The sequence below is a fragment of the Diabrotica virgifera genome, chromosome 6 (genome assembly GCF_917563875.1).
Source record: "Diabrotica virgifera virgifera chromosome 6, PGI_DIABVI_V3a".
Lineage (NCBI taxonomy): Eukaryota > Metazoa > Arthropoda > Insecta > Coleoptera > Chrysomelidae > Diabrotica > Diabrotica virgifera.
In genome coordinates this window covers 228,783,710-228,806,198 of record NC_065448.1, presented here as the reverse complement: position 1 = coordinate 228,806,198, position 22,489 = coordinate 228,783,710, and the positions used below count along the sequence as shown (strand labels likewise).

General features: G+C 34.1%; 1 protein-coding gene across 1 annotated transcript in view; it reads left to right on the top strand.

Annotated features, from left to right (window-relative positions):
• Nucleotides 1–22,489, top strand: part of LOC126886771 (macrophage mannose receptor 1-like) — a 31,890-nt gene that overhangs the window by 5,569 nt on the left and 3,832 nt on the right. Inside the window, exons 2-5 of the mRNA XM_050653795.1 lie at nucleotides 3,289–3,374; nucleotides 3,599–3,707; nucleotides 15,959–16,278; nucleotides 19,868–19,979. Coding sequence (XP_050509752.1) covers nucleotides 3,289–3,374; nucleotides 3,599–3,707; nucleotides 15,959–16,278; nucleotides 19,868–19,979 — 627 coding nt within the window. The remainder of the gene's footprint in view (nucleotides 1–3,288; nucleotides 3,375–3,598; nucleotides 3,708–15,958; nucleotides 16,279–19,867; nucleotides 19,980–22,489) is intronic.

The window sequence follows — 22,489 nt, the reverse complement described above, 5'->3', positions numbered from 1 at the left end:
ACACATGCCATGGACTAATAATATCGAAAGGAAAACTAATAATATCTGATTGTTTTTGGTTACTGTATACTTTTCTGTAAGTTGTCCTGGTACAATAAATAAAATATAAATTCATTTTGTATTGTTTCGATGTTATCAGTATTGTAAATTGTTACTGATTATTTCATTCATAGGAGATTCTGACCAATAGAAAGCTACAGAAATCTGAATTAAATCGATAATTTTTGATAATCTCCCGTCGTTAGGTATATTACGTCAGATACTTTTCGTTGCTACGAAAAAATACATTCAGTGACATTAATGACAATTAATGTTTTAATAATTATAAAAGTGATGACTTTCAATCGTCAAATATTTATAAAAACTGTGTGTTTAATAGTACTTACATAAATAAATTACAATACAATTTTGGTTTTGAACAGTTTTATTCATGAAATAATCGCAACAAATTGCACTCGACCTCTGAAATTAATATAGAATTTTTGCTCTCGTGACACTTTGACATAATTTCACTCGCCTTCGGCTCGTGAAATTAAAACTGTCAGAGTGTCACTCGGGAAAAATTCAATACTGATGAGAATATTTTAAAAGTTAGGAATTTATATTTTGAATGCTAATGAAGTTTTTAGACATCTTCAGTTTTGTAGAAAAGAAACTGAGGAATTTAAAATAAATAATCATAGTACAAAATGCTAATTAACATGTTATATTTTTTAACATTAGTTTCAATACAAGGTGTTTGTTGCGAACTTATTAAATCTGAAAATTATTTTAATTAAATGCACATCTGCAAAGTACTCCTACTTAACATAATATAGTAGAGAGGAAATGAATATAAAAAATGCACATGACAATTTATTTTATATTACTGTTTACTTACTTTCAAAATTAATGATTAGTACGTGCAACAATAAGGGGAAAAACTCTTTACAAAACTAAAATTATCAGAGAGAAACATGACATTTTTGTTATGTACAACCTGTCTGAAGTTTGGAGTGAGTATAGTGCAACTGATTCTCATTATATTAGGGAGTTAAGATATTCATCTGTTAAGTGAGATCTCTACCGATTTTTAATAAAGTTCATTCTTGATAAAGCGGCTTCGCACACATAAGTTAAGCCAATCATAATACACAATTTCATGGCCAAACATTTTCAAAATTGCCAAACACTAGGTATATTCTGAATTGATTCACGGTAGGGATGGGAAAAACCTACCGGTTTAAACCTAAAACCGGTTTTTTTACTTCGCAATAACCGGTTTTACCGGTTATTTTTTTGTCCCGGTTAAAACCGGCTTTCTCTTTTTAAAGAAAAAACCGGTTATTAGGTTTTTACGGTGATCAGGATTAGGTTAGGTATTATTTGGGATCCCAATCATAATTATTATTCTCAAGTAACTATTCCAAACAAAACCATAATTCAAATTTTATTTTACTTTATAAATACAGAAGTGAACTGAAAGTGCAATCTCACATCAGCCAGCAGCATCAGTTATTAAGTTTTATTTAATATTTCCTTGAAAAGGTATTTGTAATCATAATATCTACATAAGAAGTGTCTGTTTGAATTAGACGCAAGCCAAACATCATCTATTTTTCACACTAAACTCTTAACTCTTGACATTGAAAGTCGGTGAACGATTTTATCTGATTACCAAAAATAATGCTCTGCCTTACGAATACGAATCTCCAAGAATTTCCCTACGTTTTTAAAACGACACACCCATACAGGAAGTATTAAATGAGTTAAAATGTACCTATTCTAGAAATATATACAAACGTGTTAAAAGTAATACATGATAATTTTTTTTTGATGGTAGCAAAATAAAAGATTTATTGCTTTATCCAATTTATTTTTAAGTAAAATATATATGTTGATATTATTTTTTAAATCCCATTTCAAAGAGTCTGGGAAAGTTTTTATAAGTTGAAATGGTTGGGGAATTTTTTGATTTTGGGAGGAGAGGAAAATTGTAATTGTACATGTAACTTTGTAACTTGTTGGATTAAAAAAACCAAAAACCAGTTTTTCCAAAAACCGGTTTTTTGGCCGGTTATAACCGCCAGGTTAAACCGTAAGCAAAAAAAAAACGGTATAACCGAAAACCGGTTTTTTGTTAAAAACCGCCATCCCTAATTCACGGTCCGCACAAAACTAGCCCACGGTCCGGATGCGGACCGCGGTCCGCTAATTGGTGACCCCTGCTCCAGCTAGTTACCAATTTTCATGCAAATCGATGAAAGTTTAGCAATATAGGAGGTGAAAACCTTTAATGACTGCACTAACTTTCCCCTTTCATCCCTTATTACTACTTCTTGTATCCACTGAGGTGTCAGCCTGAAAGGGGTCATAATTGTCAATATTCAATGGACACATTTCACAGGAAAAACTCCATATTACTTATGACGATGATTTTTCGGCTCTAGCTCTTCGTCTAGTAAATCGATTCGATGCGCTTCGGATGCATCTAACATTCCTCTATTACCCTTTCATATTTACGCACCCGTTTTCTCAAATTACGCAAGTAACCATATTCAATGATTCTTGCTAGGTAACTGTTACATCAAATACAGTGACGAGCGCGCTAATAACTGGCAAAATACCGCAAAATATGGAAAACATAACCAGACGTAGCACTTCAACACTCTTAGGGCCGGTTGTTCGAACACTGATCAAAAATGATCATTATCAAATATTTAATTACTGTCACAACTGTCAATGTCAACTTTGATTGTGTTGCTGAAAACATAATTATTGACTACAATTATGAAATTATTTAATCAATTATGTTCATAATTGTTATGTTAATTGATCAACTAATCTCATAATTATAATCATTTATGTTTTCAGCAACCCAACCAAAGTTGACATTGACAGTTGTGACAGTAATTAAATATTTGATAGTGATCATTGCTGATTAGCGTTTGAACAACCGGCCCTTAGACGTGTAGTCAATTACAGACTTCTACTGCACCAATACAGAACGCCAGCTAATAAATCTTTTTCGTGCAAGTTTTATTCTGGTCAAAAGCTCATCACTTTCAACTCTGCTGTCAATCTAGCTACCTCGATATCTAAAGTGTTCCTTCCTTCCATGAAGAATATAGTTTTTTGTAAAATTGCCGTTGTTTACCGCTTTAACTCCATCTACATCTAGATGGTGGGGTTCTTGCACCCGTAACATGATCAAAACTTTTTATTGTGTTTTTTTGCGAAAGCTTTATTAGTGGTGCTTTTAAATTTTGATTATAGCTCCGAGGATAACACTCTAATTCTATATTTTAGGTTATTGCTCAAAAGAATGGGGAACTGACTATGTTGAAGTGACTGAGCCTCCGATTACTCAAAACTACTATTTCAGTAAAGAAGGGGTAAGTATAAATTTCATGTACGTAAAGTAACAAAATATTTCTTTCATTGTATTCTCTTCTTAAATTTTCGTTGAACTCTGTTTTTTACTAGCTCCACCCCAAATATGCGATCTTTTTTTAAATTTCAAGTCCACCATTGAAATTTTTATGGTCCACTTCAATATTTTCTTCTTCTATTTAATACTAATGTTATTTAAAACATCTAAAGTATTACAATGTTTAAGGAATCTTATTATGAAGCCCTCCATACATGTACAGAAAAATCAATGCAGCTGCTTTCTATTGATAGCGCAAAGGAAAATATGGAGTTAGCCAAGATAATGAAAGATTCAGGTAAGAGACATTAAGTATATATACTATTATGTTTTAGTCTCATTTATTAATTTTGTCAAAGTAATTCACATAATTTTTCACATATTGCTCCCAAGTTAGGACACTTACAAACGAGAATATCGATAGTGGCAAAAGCGCAAATATCGATGGATAGACAGATGCTGCATATAAAACTTAAAGATCACAAATGAAACGTCTGGATCAGAGGAGTAACCAAAGTGAAAGACTTAAGGAACAGACTTAAGACTTAAGGGACAGACCTAAGACTTAAGGAAATTTGCAGGTCACACCATCCGACAAAGAGATGACAGATGGATGGGAACATAAAAGAGGAACAGACAGGCCTCAGATGAGATGGAGCGACGACCTCAAAAACATGTAGGATCCAGATGGATGACTCAGTGCTAGATAGAAACCAGTCGAAAAAAGAAGGGGAGGCATATATCCAAAGATGGATAGATTAAGGCTCGAAGATAGACAGATCGAATTTTGAAGAATGTTGCAGCATGTGGTGTTCATGGAGAAAGGTCTTTACTTTCAATAGGGTTTAGCGCAATTTTATTTTATCAAGTTAGCCAACAGCGAATATTTATAACTAGCTGAATGATTATCGTCATCATCAGCAGCCATTATGAGTCCACTGCTGAACATAGGCCTCCTGTAAATAATTCCATTGCATCGGATCTTGAGCACCCTGAATACAGTTGTGCTAGATGTGCTAGACCACCTTGTTGGAAAACGTCCTCCATTACGATAAGCATTGTGTCTAGGTCTCTATTCTAGAATTTTCTTTCTCCATCTTCCATGTTTAAATCTAGTAACATGCACCGCCTAGTTTCATTTCAGCGTTGTAATTTTTTGAACTGTGCCCGTGATACCAGTTTTGCTCCTAACTATTTTATCTGAAACTCTGTCTCTGAGGGACATTCAACATTGACCTCCTATAGGTCTTTGTGCCACTTGTATCACATTGATTACTTCTCTGGTAAGGGTCAGTGTTTGTATCCCATACGTTAGGACTGGAAGTACACACTGTTCAAATACCTTCCTTTTCAAGCACATCGAAATAGTTAATCTTATAACTTCCCTTAGTTTTCCCGTAAGTCGCCCATGCCAGTTCTGTTCTCCTGTTTAACTCTGTTGGTACGAGATTAAATTAGGAAGAGGTAATCCAGATAAAATCTTATCCAGATAATTATTTGAGCTCTTGTTATTGCTAGTATATTAGGTTCTTGATATAGCTCCTTGTTTGGTCTTCGCATCCATTGACCCTTTACGTTCTTCCCACCAAAGATTTTGCGCACCACTTTTCGCTCCCAAACTAATAGTATTTCTTGCTGTTTTTTTGATTTGGTCCATGTCTTAGATGCATAAGTTACGACTGGCCTTATTACGGTTTTGTAGGTCCTTAACTTTAATTCTCGAGATATATTTTTGATTCTCAACAGCCTGATGAGAGCTTACAGACTGACAAATTTGAAATTTAAACAAAAAACTCCACAAGAAACCCCTGAAATTAGTCTATCCACCTTCACAAAAACACAGCACCTTCTGCTTTATCACAATACAGGCAAGGTATCAACAAATATAACCAGATACATGAAAAAGAAAGGAATAACACCATCTTTCAGGACTAGGAAGAACTTAGGCAAATACATTAAGAACAATAAGAGCCGAAAGAGATAGTAATTACAAAGTGGTGTTTACAACCTAAACTTGTGGTGACGGTCCGAAAACTTACATCGGTCAAAGTGGCAGAGCCTTTGACAAACGGATAGCAGCACACAAAATGGCTTTCAACAATAAAAACAGACACTTCTACATAAAATATATCGTTGATTTTGAAGAATAGTATGGTTTTTCAAAAACATTAAGTTTACAGAAAAGACAATCAAAAATTGAGATGGGTTACGAGATCGGATTACTTAAGCAATACAATATTAAATATCCTTTTTATCAGAATAATTAAAACTTACAGTATTAACTGAAAATATGGATTCTATATCCAATTCATATACCACCCCCAACTCATATTTTTCATCCCCATTTTGAGTTATAATACTTTTCTTTATAAAAATTTTGTACTCTTTCACAATTATAAGGTTATTAGGGACAATAAAACGGAACAGTTTAAATGTTTTATTATAGTTTAAACAACAATTAATGAAAAAAATCGCAGCTATAGTACAATACCAATATAAAAAAACAAAAAATTTGGGCTCCCATTAAAAAAATGAACGTTTCTACAAGTTAGCGTAAAAATCCCTATAGTATTGTGGCATAACCGCTACATTTTTTTTCTTTTCAAAAAGAGAGAGCAGGCCAGCTTTCTTTTTTTCACTTATTCCCACTCTCTTCTTGTAAGCTTGTTTTAGAGTATTGTCACGTGCTGATGGAAATCGTCGTTTGCTTTGAAGAACATTTATGGTTTTAAATTCCTGTTCTTTATACGACATTTTATATAGCAGGTGACTAGGGTTTTCTTTGGTAACTTTTAAAACGCATATTCCTGAGAGAGGGACTGACCCACCTTCTTCCGTCTTAAAAGAATCCTTCATGCCCATATCACTTGATAGTTGTTTTAGATCAAAAAAATTCTCATGACCCATTTCATGTACGTTGAATGGATTTCCATGCTTCTTTGCTTGTCTAACCAATGTTACATATTTATCTGGTACGTAAACGTTTTATAACAATATATGTTTTATAAATTGAACGTTCTAATAACAGAATGAACGTGGTCTCCCTCGTTCTGAGTATGACCACCAATTAAAAATTTATGGGTGATGGACCTAATATTTTCCAGAATAGAAACTGCGTAGATGTATAAAGCAAATACGAAGCGGTTCTTATTTTGTCCGAAACAGTTATCACTGTTATCAGTATAAAATATAACATCTACCATTTCAGTATTTTTGGCGTTCACAGACTGCAAATAATTCCAAACGCACGAATCCACTTCATTTGCACCCCTGTGAGCAAGACCTTCGTGCCACCTAAAGCACATTGCTTCCGTACTTTTATGCTCGTACAAGGCTAAACTATACACACTTAGTTTTGATACATAATAAAAAGAAAACGAGTCCCCTTGTGAACATGGCAATGCTGCCTGCATATCATAAACAGCGTCAATTTTATCCGGAGAGTTTTTATCCATGTCCTTCTCTTTTCTTGCCAGTTCTTTTTCTTCAATATGGTTATGGTACTGTTCCTGAAGTTCTTGTTTTTCTACCTCAGAGGCATTAGTAAAACCCTGGCAAAAATCACACTTATCTTTTTTTGGAGTAAAAAAAGATAAATTAAATTCTACTTTGAATATATTGGAGTACATCAAGTAGTTTACGTTAGGTTTCCCGAGTTCTTTACAACGCTGCTCATAATCTCTGTGCAGGTCGGCAATAGTTTTCCTCCTTCAATGTATTCTTTCTTTGATTGAGATCGGCAGTGGTGGCTCTCCATTCGAGAAATAGATCGAATATGACTACGCACTCTTCTTTCAACTCCTCAGGAACACTGCTATGTTTTTCATGTCTACCTCGATTATCGGCCTGTATTATTCCATTTACTTCATTATTTTGTTTGCCTAAAATGGCCTCAGTTACTTGAGAGTTAATGCAAAGAGTTGCCATAAAGAAGGATTTGCAAACACGAATTTTTTCTCCTGCGTATGTGAAAAAAATGCGTTATTAAGTATCTTGTATGAAAAAATATTTTAAGGAACAGAATGATAAAACGAAATAATTTCTTGAATTTGAGTTAAATTATGTTGAAGACAATGTTAACTAAAAATATCACGTTATACTTAGGGCAAAACTATATTCAAAACTATGTTAACTCAAAATGAAATAAAGATAAAATGCCCACAGGTGTACTTATTTTATTCAAGAGTATCATATTATTTGTAATCATCATACTGACCAAAATTATAATAAAAATAAATGCTTGCCTGTTAAATAAGAGTATGATATTTTGAAATATAATTCTCTTTCTCCAAAAATATTCACTAATAACATGCAAGCAGTGTTAATATTTTGACTTATAATAGTATTGATTAAATAAAAATGACCTAAGCTTAGCACGAACTGTAGACAACTGAGTTACCCGAGTCTTCTCCACAGCAGTTGTGTGGAAGTGGGAGATGCCATAGTTGGTCACAGAGCTCTCTAGTGCTTGTCGTTTAAACTGCACTTACAATACTTTTCTCCATAATAGATCCATTCGTTCTGAGTAGTTTGTTGATATAAACTAAAAATGAACCATTTTTGACTTATCACACTATTCTTCCCAATCAACGATATGCACTTCACCTTCTAGATAATAATTATTTATTTATTTAATGAACAGTTTCAAATTCTTCATATTCAAAATAAAGGCCTTAGAGCCGGTTGTTCAAACGCTAATCAAGAAGTTGATTTTAATTAAGTCCCCTTAACAATCATCAAGTAACAACACCCCTCATTCGTACAATCACCGTACACCCCGTCAATCAGTTGATTGTAATCAATTATGTTAATTATCATTATGATAATTAACATAATTATAATAATCAATTATGTTAATTATCATTATGATAATTAACATAATTGATTAATTAATTATAAATTATTAATTAACCTAACAATTATTAACATATGTAATTGACTAATACTTCTCATAATTTTAATCAATTGTTTTCAGCAAACCAAACAAAGTTAAAATTGACGGTTGGTGACAGTAATTAAATATTTGATCAGTTGATTCCATTTTTGATTAGTGTTCGAACTAGTGTTGCCCAAAATCGGTCTTGGTCTTTCAGTCTTGGTCTTGTTCTTGCGTTTTCGCAAGACCAAGACTGCTTTATTTTAGCAAGACCAAGACCAAGACTGACCGTGCAAGACTTGAGCAAGAACAAGACTAAGCCTTCGAGACCCTTGCGTCTTGCAGTTAGGATTGAGTGTCGTTTTAGGGAATATAGTAGTTCGGGTATATGCTTAGAGACTATGTCTAGAGACTATATGTCTTAGACACTATAACAAAAATTTGTAAAATTGGACTTATGCGCATTATGAACAATACAAGCAATATCATCGGAACCGAGACGATGTAAATTGGTCGTAAATAACACAATAATAAAACAAGTGATGGAAACGGAGTACTTGGTACTAAAACTGTCAAGCTACGGAAAAGTGGAAGAATAAGTACAAAAACAATTGAACATGGCGAACAGAGCAGCAGGATGTCTCAACAACACAATCTAGAGAAACAAATACGTCACAATGGAAACGAAAACCAAGATATTATATAAATCAACAATAAGACCGATAATGACGTACACAGCAGAAACAAGATCAGATACGGCGAAAATACAAAGACCGCTGGAAATAGCAGAAATGAAAGTCTTACAAAAAATAACAAACCAAACTCTAAGAGGCAGAGTAGGGTGGTTCGCCAAAATTAGCGACATATTGTGTAACTCGCTTTTTTCTTAAGTCCTTTACATACTGTGTTTCAAATTATATTGCCAAAGTTAAGTTATACAATAGATGAATGTACGCCACTTAACAATAATTAAAAAAAAAGTATTTTTACAAGCAATTTATGCAATTTTAATGTCAAAATATCAACTCCGAGGCTATAACCCACCTTGTTTTTTGATCTGTTTTATAGTATTACACACTGGAAAGTTACAAAAGTGCAGATTATTTTATCAATAAATAATTAAAAACCCAATGTAATTTAAATCTGTCAAATTAATACCTTTCATTTTTAAAATAAAACCATAAAAATCTACTACTAAAAACTGTAACCAACTTTGTGCATCAACACCGAGGCTTCATGAAAATATATGAAAATTTAGGCCAAACTGCACTATACTGTATGGCAGGCAGCTTGACAAAAGAGAGGAACGCTTCAGTCTAACCCAAATTGTACAAAAAAAATGGACGAACATGATATCGTTAAGCGATAGAAAATTTTTCAAGGTGTCTTAAGCTAAGCGTATGTTTTTATACAGTCAACACCGAAGCCTTCTTAAAAACTTAATTTTGCTAAATTTTTTAATATGTTTTTCTTTTAAGTATGCGCTATAAAGTTTTTTTGACACCCCATGAATAAAGCAGAATTATTTTTAATATTTGTAGAAAGTAGAATTAAAAATGTATGAAATCATCAACACCGAAGCCATCAACTCCGAAGCCCAGTCGTGCCTCTGAGTTGACGAACGTGCCTAGGAGTTGTTGAAAGTGTGGGAGCGGTCATTTAAAAAAATACAATTTAAATTTAGTATGATATAGGAAAAGGGTTACTGGGTAAGCTCTCAAGAAGTTTCGGTAGGATTGGTAATATTATCTTCTTTTTGTAGAAAATGGGTCGTATACACTGGAGTACGACGGAAAAATGAAGGCGAAAACCCCCAAAATCGTTAAATAAGATTTTATGAAAGAAAGTAATATTTTAAGCAGCTATGCTTATTTCTGTGAGAATATACCATTTTGGGTAGTCTTCTCTAATGTTGATAAAAGAGACATCTGTCTATGTATGCACATTATGTGAAAACATGTAGCTCATATGTGGAAGCGGATAACAAATCATTATGTTGCGCAAAAAGACAGAAGAATGTATAGAAAGCACATGCCAAGATTGTGTTCAAAAGCAGATTACATTTTTGAAGTTTAACGGACAAGACACGGCTACTTATTGGAACATTTTGTCAACACGAATACCGGTCTAAATCAACTCCGACGCAATTGATATTTTACCTATTTTTCATGTTTTTCTGTAGTAGTTTATATCAAAATAGAAATGTTTTGTATAGTTTTATTACATACCAATTTTTATTTAATTGTTACGATCATAAATTTCAATTAACAGAGAATTACGTCAACACCGTGGACACTTAGTCAACTCCGAAGTCACATTTCCGTTTTTCGGAAAATATTTAAAAATGATCTCTGCTGGTATCATGGGTTTTATTTGAATAGGTCATTTTGTAAAAAATATTTCTCTATCTCGAGATTGCTGTCTATTTTGGCGAATCACCCAGTAAGAAGTAATAATAATAATATAATATCGTATTGCCGGGGAGATCCTTTCGGATAGTTCCGGCGCCATTTACATCTTTAACCCTGTTTTAAGTAACTAGTGCCGATGTACACAAGCCCAGGGGGACCGACGGCTTTACGTGCTCTCCGAGGCACGGTGAGACGGCTCCTGTCATTATTGGAAATGACAATGGTTTGTCTTTGGCAGGGCTCGAACCCACGTCTACTGGCGTATGAGGCCAGCGTTTATGCCGTTACTCCACGGCCGCTCACAGAGTAAGAAGTGAGGAAATACGAGCGAGATGTGGCATAAAAGAAAAATAATAAACATGCGGACCAAAAGAAGCAAAATAGAATGGAACCGACACATGCAAATAATGACAGAAAATATAATAGTACGAATAGCAAGAGACACATCTCCAAATGGAAGAAGATCATTGGGACGACCGAGGAAAAAATGGTCAGACAATGTAAAATGAGGCTAGCAACCGAAGTAAAAAAGGGATTGAGCCTATTTATAAACTAGGAAGAAGAAGAAGAAAATGAACAATACAATAAACATACATTGACATATTTATATGACACAAACTCAGAGGTCATAATAAATTATTACAATGTAAAAATAAAATATTTTGTAAAACAATCTTTTTTAGCAGACGTTTTCGCTCTGAAATTAATTGTAATAATTGTCTAGATTTTGAGAATATGTAACTGTCCTTTCATAAAATAATCTTGTGTTGTGACGCCGCACGGTGGTCCTTTTTCATAATCTATGATTGCAAAAGGTATAAAATTCATCTTCAAATAATCGGTTGTAATGACACTCATCGAATACCTAGATAACTAGGTAAACAAAATAAATCGTTCTTAGAACTCAACTCCCACCTCGAAGTGAACAATTGAAACCGAAAGTTGTACTTCTTTACCGAACTTACGCTCAGTAGTTTCAGGCAATTTACCAGCGCCCGTGCCCTTTCAAAGTGAATTTAAGTGTACCTAAAACTGTTATTTAATATTTTTTTGAAATGGAAGTCAAGCGAACAGGTATATTTACAATATTATAAAAAAATAGTTGTACCTTTTTTGATAAAAAAAATATTTGATTGTAAAGATGATGATAGATTAGCACTAAAATAAGAATTTGTAAAGATTTTAATAGAGTAGAACTTTTGGGATTGTTCGGGATTGTTGCTAAACTATTTTTTTATTGTTACTTTATTCATTTATCTCTCAGAAAAAGTTACTCTTGTGTGCTCGAACGTGCTCTTTCTATATTTTTTTAATTTTTGTAGGTTCTTGTATTTTACTTATACAACAATGTTTTACCTGTATACGAATTTTCAGTCCCTTATATTTAGTCTAAGAGCTGGGAGCGGATTTTGTGCGTGATAAGTAATATGGAAAAACTATACGGGGATATATTGAATTAGTTGTGCACATGACTTTCTCCAACAGCCGGAAACCAGAGTGGGGGCGAGGGTAGTTATAAGGGGTCAAAGTCGCGGTTTTTATTATTTTTTTTGTGACGCCCATGATGGAGATAGTGCACCAAAATTTGGGAATACGTAGATCATGACATTACTAAGTAAAATCTCCAGGGGCGGAACGCTGCGTGGCGGTTAAATGTTGTGATGTGTCACAAAAAAAAATACAAACTGTGACTTTGACCCCTTAAAACTACCCTCATCCCCATTTCTGGTTTCCGACCCTGGAGATTTTGCTTAGTTACGTCATGATCTACTTACTCCCAAATTTTGCTTCACTATCTCGATCACGAAAGCCACAAAAATCGCAACGTTCCGCCCCTGGAGATTGTACTTACTTACGTCATGATATACTTATTACCATATTTTGGTGAACTTTCTCGATCATGAGCGTCACAAAAAAAAAATAATAAAAACCGCGACTTTGACCCCATATAACTACCCTCGTCCCCCACACTGGTTTCCGGCTCTGGGGATTTTACTTATTTATGTCATGGTCTACTTATTACCAAATTTTGGTGCATTATCTCAGTCACGAAAGTCGCAAAAAACCCTTTATATTTTTTATATTCACCCCTACCCCCATCCCTTTGTCGGCCACCCAGCGTTCCACCCCTGGAGATTTTACTTAGTTACGTCATGACCTACTTATTCACAAATTTTGGTGCACTATCTCGATCATGAGCGTCACAAAAAAATAATAAAAACCGCGTCTTTGACCCCTTTTAACTACCTTCGTCCCCCACTCTGGTTTCCGGCCGTTGGAGAAAGTCATGTAACCAACTAATTCAACATATTTCCGTATAGTTTTTCCATATTACTTATCACGCACAAAATCCGCTTCTATCTCTTCGACTAATTGTGGTGTAATACTTTTGCAACCATAGATCGTCAGAAAGGACCACTGTGGCGCCGCCGCCGACAGTAATATTATCCTATTGACTATTGAAACTTTTTGTGTTGAAGATAATATGTCACCTAAAGTTGATAAAAAAATATAATAGGACACCTACTCAATTGTTTTCCCTTATCAGTTAGTAGGATTCTAAATACCACATCGTAAAGACTAAACAACGTTCTGCAGAGTGTGCAATTATTATATCAATTGGTCAAACAAAATTCCTTTCTATCTAGACAGAGACATTCTTTAATATCTGAGTTATTTTTTGTTTTAACCTTGTGTTAGCACACGTAAGGTTATTGAATGCAAATGGTTATTAAAAACAGACTGACTCCCGCGGGACATGGTAGATAACTCAGTTATTGTTGTTTAGACACCCGATGTGAGTTGTTTAGACATTTATTATTTGGTTGGTTTTACCGTTCATTGAGGTATTGGAGGGGTTTTACTATGTCTATAGGGTTAGGCAGATAAATGGCCTAATAGAAATATATGGAGAACTAAAGGCAACAGAATCATGAAAATTGGAACGAAGGGGTTTTAAAGAGTAGTTTATTTAATGACAGTATTTTCATCTATTTCCTACTTTCGGTTGTACCGGAAGTTGCTTATAACTCCGTTTTTTGGATGGGACACCCTGTATATTTTTACATTTTGAAATTCTCCTCGATGTCTTCGTTGTTAAAATATAAAGTTTTGTAATATTATATATAGGGTAGTTTAAAAGAGAATTATCTAAATTTTTTTTCTTAATTTCGTAGCAATAGTCACATCCTGTAGAATTGTAGTATGTAGTTTGAAATTGAAAACTCTATTTATGTTCAAATGATTTGTAATATAGTCTACTATTGTTAAGAATTGTTAGTATGTATAGCTAAATTTTTAATTTTAGAATACAGGGTTGGTCGAAACACGGAATTACTATTTTCTGAGTTTTCTTAAATGGAACACCGTGCATTTTAGTATTGTAATGAAATGATATGTTATGGTACTTTTATATTTCTTAAGCATTCCCTATACCTAACTGCTTTAGTTTGTGAGTTATTGGTGATTCAAGCCAAATATTAATTGCACCAAAAAATACGCGAAATTTTATTATGTCGGCCGTCAACCTATTCAATCGCAAATACTTTTTCGGAAATAGATAAGTAGATACATATTAATCTAGACTGATCCTAAGAATTACCAATAATGGTTGATCTATCAAAATAACTACGTAATTAAGATTGTTGATGCGATTATCAATTAAGCACAAATTATGGTAGTTAGGTATAGGGAATGCTTAAGAAATAAAAAAAGTACCACAAAATATCATTTCATTACAAGACTAAAATACAGGGTGTTCCATTTTAAGAAGACTCAGAAAATACTCATTCCAAATTTCGACCAACCCTGTATACCAAATTTAATATTTAGCCATACTAATAACTTTTAACAATAGTAGACTATATTAAAAATCATTTGAACATAAGTGAAGTTTTTGATGTCAAATAACTACAATTCTACAGGGTGTGAAAGTTGCTACGAAATTAATAAGAAAACGTAATTATCTTTTAAACTACCCTATATAACATTACAAAACCACATATTTTTAGAAAGAAAACATGGAAGTGAATTCAGAAATGTAAAAATATACAGGGTATCCCATTTAAAAAAAAAAACGAAGTTATAAGAAACTTTCGGTATAACTGCAAGTAGAAAATAGATAAAAATATTTTCATTAAATAGATCACTCTTCAACAGGGGCGTCATTTGAAATTTTAATTGAGGGGGGGCTAGCATTATATATACAATATATTATAATATATGATGTAATAATGAAAATTGATGTATTTTTTGTAAACTTCAGTCATTTTCAGGGATGGGGTCAAATGCCCCCTGACCCTATCAAATGACGCCCCTGCTCTTCAAAACCCCTTCATTCAAATTTTCATGATTCTGTTGTCTTTAGTTCTCGAGATATTTCTAATAGATATTTCTAATAGGAAGTTGATCTGCCCGCCCTGTATGTTAACTCAAGCTGAAAATATATCTATCCTGTTACGTTTTTCTAAAATGTAAAGTACCGCTTAATAAATAGCAATGTCTTCTTCTTCTTAAAGTTCCCTCTCCTATCGGAGGTTGGATATCATAATGGCTATGGTCACTTTGTTGGCTGCTGCTCTGAATAGTTGTAATGAACTACAGTTAAACCATTTTCTAAGGTTCCTCAGCCAGGAGATGCGTCTTCTTCCTATGCCTCTTCTTCCTTGGATCCTTCCTTGCATAATAATTCTCAGCAACTCATATTTTTCTCCTCTGGTAATGTGACCCAAATATTCCAGTTTTCTAGTTTTTATACTTTTCATAATTTCTAACTCCTTATTTAAACGTCGTAGCACTTCAACATTGCAAATAGCAATGTGCTAGTGGGTAACTGCGAGACTTGCAAGACTCTTGCTGCAAGACCAAGACCAAGACCAAGACCGGGAGTGCAATACCAAAACCAAGACCAAGACCACGTGTATTGGTGCAAGACCAAGACCAAGGCTCTCTAAGTCTCGTCTTGGTCTTGCATTTGAGCAACACTAGTTCGAACAACCGGCCCTTAAGCTATCTTATGGAAATTAGTAAATTGAAAAATACAGATATAATAATTATGAATGATCAACTTGAGACAAGTAGCTCTTCACTCCTCAACCTCTTCAGTTAAAGACTTTAAAAAGGCAAACACATAGTAAACTAAATCACTTGAGAAAGGCACTCTGCCGAAACAGCTGTAGTCACATAGTTTTATAATAATGTTGTGGGAGTATCAAAAACAGAAGTTTTGAGTGTTTCATTGTTAGATTTATTTACATTTTTAAGGTGGCCTAGATCGATATTGGACATCTGGTAACACAATAGTAGAAGGTAAGTGGCTTTGGGGTAAAGGCGAGTCCATTGATTACTTCAACTGGAACCCTGAAACCCACAAAAATGGTGAAACGTACTATTCAGATAGTATTTGTATTAAAATTGCCAAAAGTGAAGATAAACTCTACTGGGAGCATGCATTCTGCCGCGAGAAAAACTTGTATATCTGCGAAAAAACACTGACGGCCTCCAAAATTGACTGTGATGCTACTGAAAATTTGGTCCAGGGAGATATTCAGTCACATTATAAATATTACATATCTGAGGAGAGTGTAAGTAAAATATAAGATTAATTATAGTTATTAAGGTACCAAATGTATTATAAGGATAATAACGCTTGAGGTCAATGGTGTATATACCGAGGGCCTTTTGCCCGAAGGATGTACGTTGACCGAAAGCGTTATTATCTATAATACCCGTGGTGCTTTCAAAGTTTAATGTCCGACTAAATATCCTTTATATGCAAAAGTTTGAATGTGTTTTGAATTAATTAGTTTTCATATAAGTACATTTACCAGCAATAGTCGTAACGTAATTGTGATAACCGAAATTTTACTTGACAGTCAACTTGACAGTATTTAACTAGTTATTTAAATTTAATGTCCTATGAGTTCGGGCGTGCACAGAATCCATTATCTAAAAAAAAACGAATCCATATTTACTAATTGTACTAGCATTTTTGCATCCGAAAACAAGACAATAATAACTCCAACTTAAACCAAAAAGATATTCAAAATAATAAAAATAAATTTTAACAATATGTTTTTACACGATTTTCAAATGATCAAAATAGTTACCACAATAAATTTTGTAGAATAGAATAGAAATATGCTTTATTGCCATGAAAAATTTTACAATTTTATCGACAAAGCTTATAAATAGTAAAAAAAACAAAACAGTAACAATCCAATTTACTAAAATTACATAAATCGTCAATAAGTTAAATAAAATAAATAAATAAATCGAAGTTAAAACAGAAATAATCAATTGCAAAAATTTAAATAAATTGCAAATCCATAGTCTACCTAATAATTAATAAAAAAGGTTTAAAAGTTAAAAAGTTAAGCTGCTGCATATGACACCCAAATATAGATAAAAAAATAATAAAAATACTACTTGTGCAAAGGGTACTGTAATTTCTTAGTTATTGACTAAAATAATCTTCTACTGAATAATATGGTCTTTCAGACAGGTAGGCTTTTGTCAGTTTACGAAATTTGGGAAAAGATGGTGCAGATTTTAGTTGTAGGGGGAGATGGTTGTATATTTTTTTTGCGGAATATAATATCGATTTCTTTACTAACTCCGAGGACGGGGTCGGCAAATAGACGTCAAACGTAGAATTTCTCGTGAAGTAGTGATGATTAGGTCTTGGTGGAAAGACATGTAGATGTTTACGAATTAAGCAAACAGTTTCTAAAATATACAAAAATGGAAGGCTTAAAATTCCGTGACCTTTGAAGTAACTTCTGCAGTGTGTTGTTCTTCTGAGGCCAAACCAAACAGATATCTTATAGCTCTTTTTTGTAATTTGAAAATAACATCGAATTGGGCAGCTGTACCAGAACCCCAAAAAGGAAGACCATAACGAAGATGTGACTCGAACAAAGAAAAATATGTTATTTTGGAAGATGCTAAATTGAGTTCATTCGAAACAGATCTTATAGCATAGCAAGCTGAAGAGAGTTTCTTCCGTAACAAATCGATATGGAGGGACCATTTAAGGTTGCTGTCTAAAAAAATGCCAAGAAATTTTACAGAATCAACGGTACTGATCTGGCTGTTATTAAGAGGTAAGGGTTGAAGAGCTCCTTTATAAGACAATGCTACTGTTTTATCTACGTTAAACGAGAGTAAATTTGAGTCAGACCAGGTTTTTATTGTAAGTAGATCAGAAGTTATAGTAGCATGAAGAGTTGCAATATTTGAGTTGTTCCAAGTGATACTGGTATCATCAGCAAAAAGAAAGATGTTTCCATCGATTTTTAAATTAGTGATGTCATTAATAAAGATAAGGAAAAGTAGAGGACCCAATACTGAACCTTGAGGTACCCCACATACAATGTTTTTGAGACTAGAGTCTTTATCATTTGCTCTAACCAGTTGTTTCCTATCTTCCAAGTAAGATTGGAACCAATCTAAAGAAATGCCTCTAATTTCGTAGAAATTTAGTTTTTTTATCAAAATGTTGTGATTTACACAATCAAAAGCTTTGGCATAGTCACAAAAAACGGTGGCAGTGCAAAGATTATTGTTCAGTGCTTGATATACCTTAAGTAGTACAGAAAACATGGCATCAGTGGTGCATTTATTATTTAAAAAGCCGAACTGATTTTGTGATAAAATGTTGTTTTCAACTAGAAAGGGCATAAGTCGGGCTTTTATGAGTCTCTCAATAATTTTGGAGAGTACCGGTAGTAGTGCAATAGGTCTATAATTGCAGGTATTAGATATTTCACCACCCTTATGAAGAGGAATAATGATGGCTGTCTTCAGGCACTCTGGAAATTTACCTTTCTCAAAAGAATCATTAATTAGTGAGATGAGGACTTCTAACACATTTTCTGGAAGATTAGAAAAAATTTTGATCGATAGACCATCAGTACTACAGGAAGATTTGCTTTTGATACTATTAATTGTTTGGATTAGTTCAGATTTAACGACTGGTTTTATAAAGAATGAATTCGAGACCTTTCTTGAATTAGGGAGATATGAAATGGGATCTTGTTGTGGCAAATAGTTGATGTAATATTTTTACTCACATTAACAAAGTATTCATTTAGATTTTCAGGGTCTGGAAGGGAAAATGTTTGAGCAGTGTGGGTTTTTCAAAATAGAAACTAATAATAATTGAAGGGCTTAGAATAAAAGAGATTCGAGTGACAATTTATTTGATTTGAGAAATAACATAAAGTTAAAATATATATTTTCAATTTTTAAAATTGTCTTTAAAATCACAACAGTTATGTATCACATTATAATATAGGGATCACTAGGATCTTTCAATCCACATAAACTGTTACCTAGCTGTCCAAATCTGCACTTAACTTAGTACATACACAAATTGCACTTGCACTCCTTTTATTCTAAGCCCTTCAGTTAGTACAAATGTAACTAAGTAGTACTTATCTTCGGTAAAAACTGTAGCAATTAAAAATATCACTCGTGTGATGAAATAAGTTTAACTTAAAAATAGCAAATGTTCAAGCAAAATGGTAATAACTCGAAAAATTACTCTATTGGACAGATAGACTAAACACATTTGTTTACTAATGTCCGTGCAAAAGTATAGCAACTCGAAATATTACTTTATTGGCCGGAACCATACCACTATTAAACAACACTTAGTTCCGATAAATTCCAGATGATTCACTTTTGTCGGGGAAATAGATCAATGAACATCATAATCGTCGATGCACGAAATACTGCACTTTTGTTCGAATTTACGCAACGATTACTGAACGTTAATCGAAAATAATACGCTTTTATTCGGAACGAGTGGTGTTTCAGCTAAGCATCACGAATTGATACTGTTTTTCACAGAAAATTTCCTGAAACACCTTCCGAGCAAAAAGCTTTTAGCGCCATCTGTGAAGTAATTTTTAAAGTAACTTTGCTACGGTTTTGTTAGTTAGTAGATTTGATATCATGTATCATATTTTTGTAAATAATTGCGGTTTGAAAAAATTTTGAGTTATGACACTTTTGTTCGGGATGTGAGATGTAGTTGTTACCAGGAAAATAGTCCAATATGGTTTCAATTTGATATTATTTTAAATATTTTTAAATATTGTATTAGGTTGAAAGCTTCGACTTGTATAATTTTTTATTTAAAATTTTTATTGATTTACTATTTTTCAGGTAACATACCCCAAAGCAATTGACATCTGCCGATCCATGTGCATGGATCTAGTTAGGATTGAAAGCAAACAGAAGAACCAGGATATATTTCAAGCATTTCTTGTGAACCCAAGTATGTACAGTGGATATACCTCAAAATCCCGACAACCAAAATCCCGACACCCAAAATCCCGACGGGCAAAATGCCGACGCGCCAGAATCCCGACATACCAAAATCTCGAGATGCCAAAATCCCGACATGCCGCAATCTTTGCTTAAGTAAAAATCTATTCATTTTTCTTAAGACAAGAACTATACCATTAATAGCGATTGTTTATTAATGTCACTGCGGATTTTTTTGCATACCTACAAGGTTAAGGTGATACAGTAGCGATCAACAGGTAGCCAAAACGCGTTCCAAGATTGCGGCTGTAATTTTGAATATTTTTTCGAGATATTTTGCACACGTATTCGTAATATAATAAAGAATGGCGGTACAGAGCCCAATTTGAAAAATATATTAATATGTAGAAATTACTCTGTAATTAAATACAATATTAAAAAACGAGCCTGTACCGCCATTAAAAAGAACAAAAAAATACACTTTCTTCAAATAAACTTTTTTATCCGATGCCTAAATTTTGTGTCAGTTTGGAATTATTAATGAAATAAAAAAATTTATTAGTTCCAAAATGACACAAAATCTAAGCATCGGATAAAAAAGTTTATTTGAAGAAAGTGTATTTTTTTGTTCTTCTTAATGGCGGTACAGACTCGTTTTTTTAATATTGTATTTAATTACAGAGTAATTTCCACATATTAATATATTTTTCAAATTGGGCTCTGTACCGCCATTCTTTATTATATTACGAATACGTGTGCCAAATATCTCGAAAAAATATTTAAAATTACAGCAGCAATCTTGGAACGCGTTTTCGCTACCTGTTGATCGCTACTGTTTCCTCTTAATAAGTTTTAAGATTCACAAATGTAGGTTTTTCTATCCGTCAAACAATATTAAGTATGTAGGATAATGTAGGTATACCTTCGTATTAACTATTGTTAAAAGTTAATGACCCAATTTAATAAGCAAAACTGGATTATTTTTAAAAAATAATGCAAAAATTCTTCGCGAATTAATCAGTTTTAAAAATCTAAGTTTTCAGTCTAATGGCATATAAAGCAACATAATGCTACTCAATATCCCACCAGAATGAAAACAATGGGAACCTTCTCTGGTTACACCTCCGAGGCTTCTACAATTTGCAAGCCATACGGATGCCGAGACTAAGGAAGATGAGGGAATTTTACAATATATAATTCACGTCCCATCTGCTCAGCGCGGTAAAGTTCCAACGAGAATAGTTCCCTTTGTACTCCAAACAGAGTAAAGTAAATCAAAAATGACTAACCATTTTCAATGTCGTTGCAACACGAAACTACAGCTGCGCGATATTCTAGTCCAATCAGAGAGTGCCGCAAGCACCTCTACCGGTCTCGAAACTTATTAGTCTCTCATCAGGAGGCACATATGCTGCTCTCCCTGATCCAACCAACACCAACCCCGGCAAAACTTAGACTTTTGATAGCAGTTGCCGCTAAGGCATCTATACCATTTCGTTCGTTGCGATCCGTGACTGCACGCCGGGGTTTGTTATAATATGATCAGGGAGAGCAGCATATGTGCCTCCTGATGAGAGACTGAAAAGTTTCGAAACCGGTAGAGGTGCTTGCGGCACTCTCTGATTGGGCTAGAATATCGCGCGGCTGTAGTTTCGTGTTGCAACGACATTGAAAATGGTTATTCATTTTTGATTTACTTTATTCCGTTTGGAGTACAAAGGGAACTATTCTCGTTGGAACTTTACCGCGCTGAGCAGATGGGGCGTGAATTATATATTCTAAAATTCCCCCATCTTCCTTAGTCTCGGCATCCGTATGGCTTGCAAATTGTAGAAGCCTCGGAGATGTAACCAGAGAGGGTTCCCATTGTTTTCATTCTGGTGGGATGTAGAGTAGCATTATGTTGCTTTATATGCCATTAGACTGAAAACTTAGACTTTTGATAGCAGTTGCCGCTAGGGCATCTATGCCATTTCGTTCGTTACGATCCGTGACTGCACGCCGGGGTTTGTTCTGGTTGGATCAGGGAGAGCAGCATATGTGCCTCCTGATGAGAGACTAATAAGTTTCGAAACCGGTAGAGGTGCTTGCGGCACGCTCTGATTGGACTAGAATACCGCGCGGCTGTAGTTTCGTGTTGCAACAACATTGAAAATGGTTATTCATTTTTAATCAGTTTTAATTTATTTCCAAGTAGATGATAAATACCTATTAGCTAAATATAATATGTCGGATTTATACTCAGCTATTGCCACTGCTGCTGCCGTTGACGGAAATATTGCCCGAAATACGATATCAACGCGAGTGAGGTGTTCACATCAGTTCCTCGCCAATGTCCCCACAACTCATTTCCGAACGACTCACGAGAAAGGAATGTGACAACAACATCGTCTTGCTCCCTTACTCACTTGCCGCTTTGCCGGCGGCAAAGCCACCTTTGACTTCTCTGCTTTGACTTCCGCCACCTTTGGGTATGTAGGTGCAATAGCAGTAGCATGACGAGTAGCAGGGCGAGTGAGC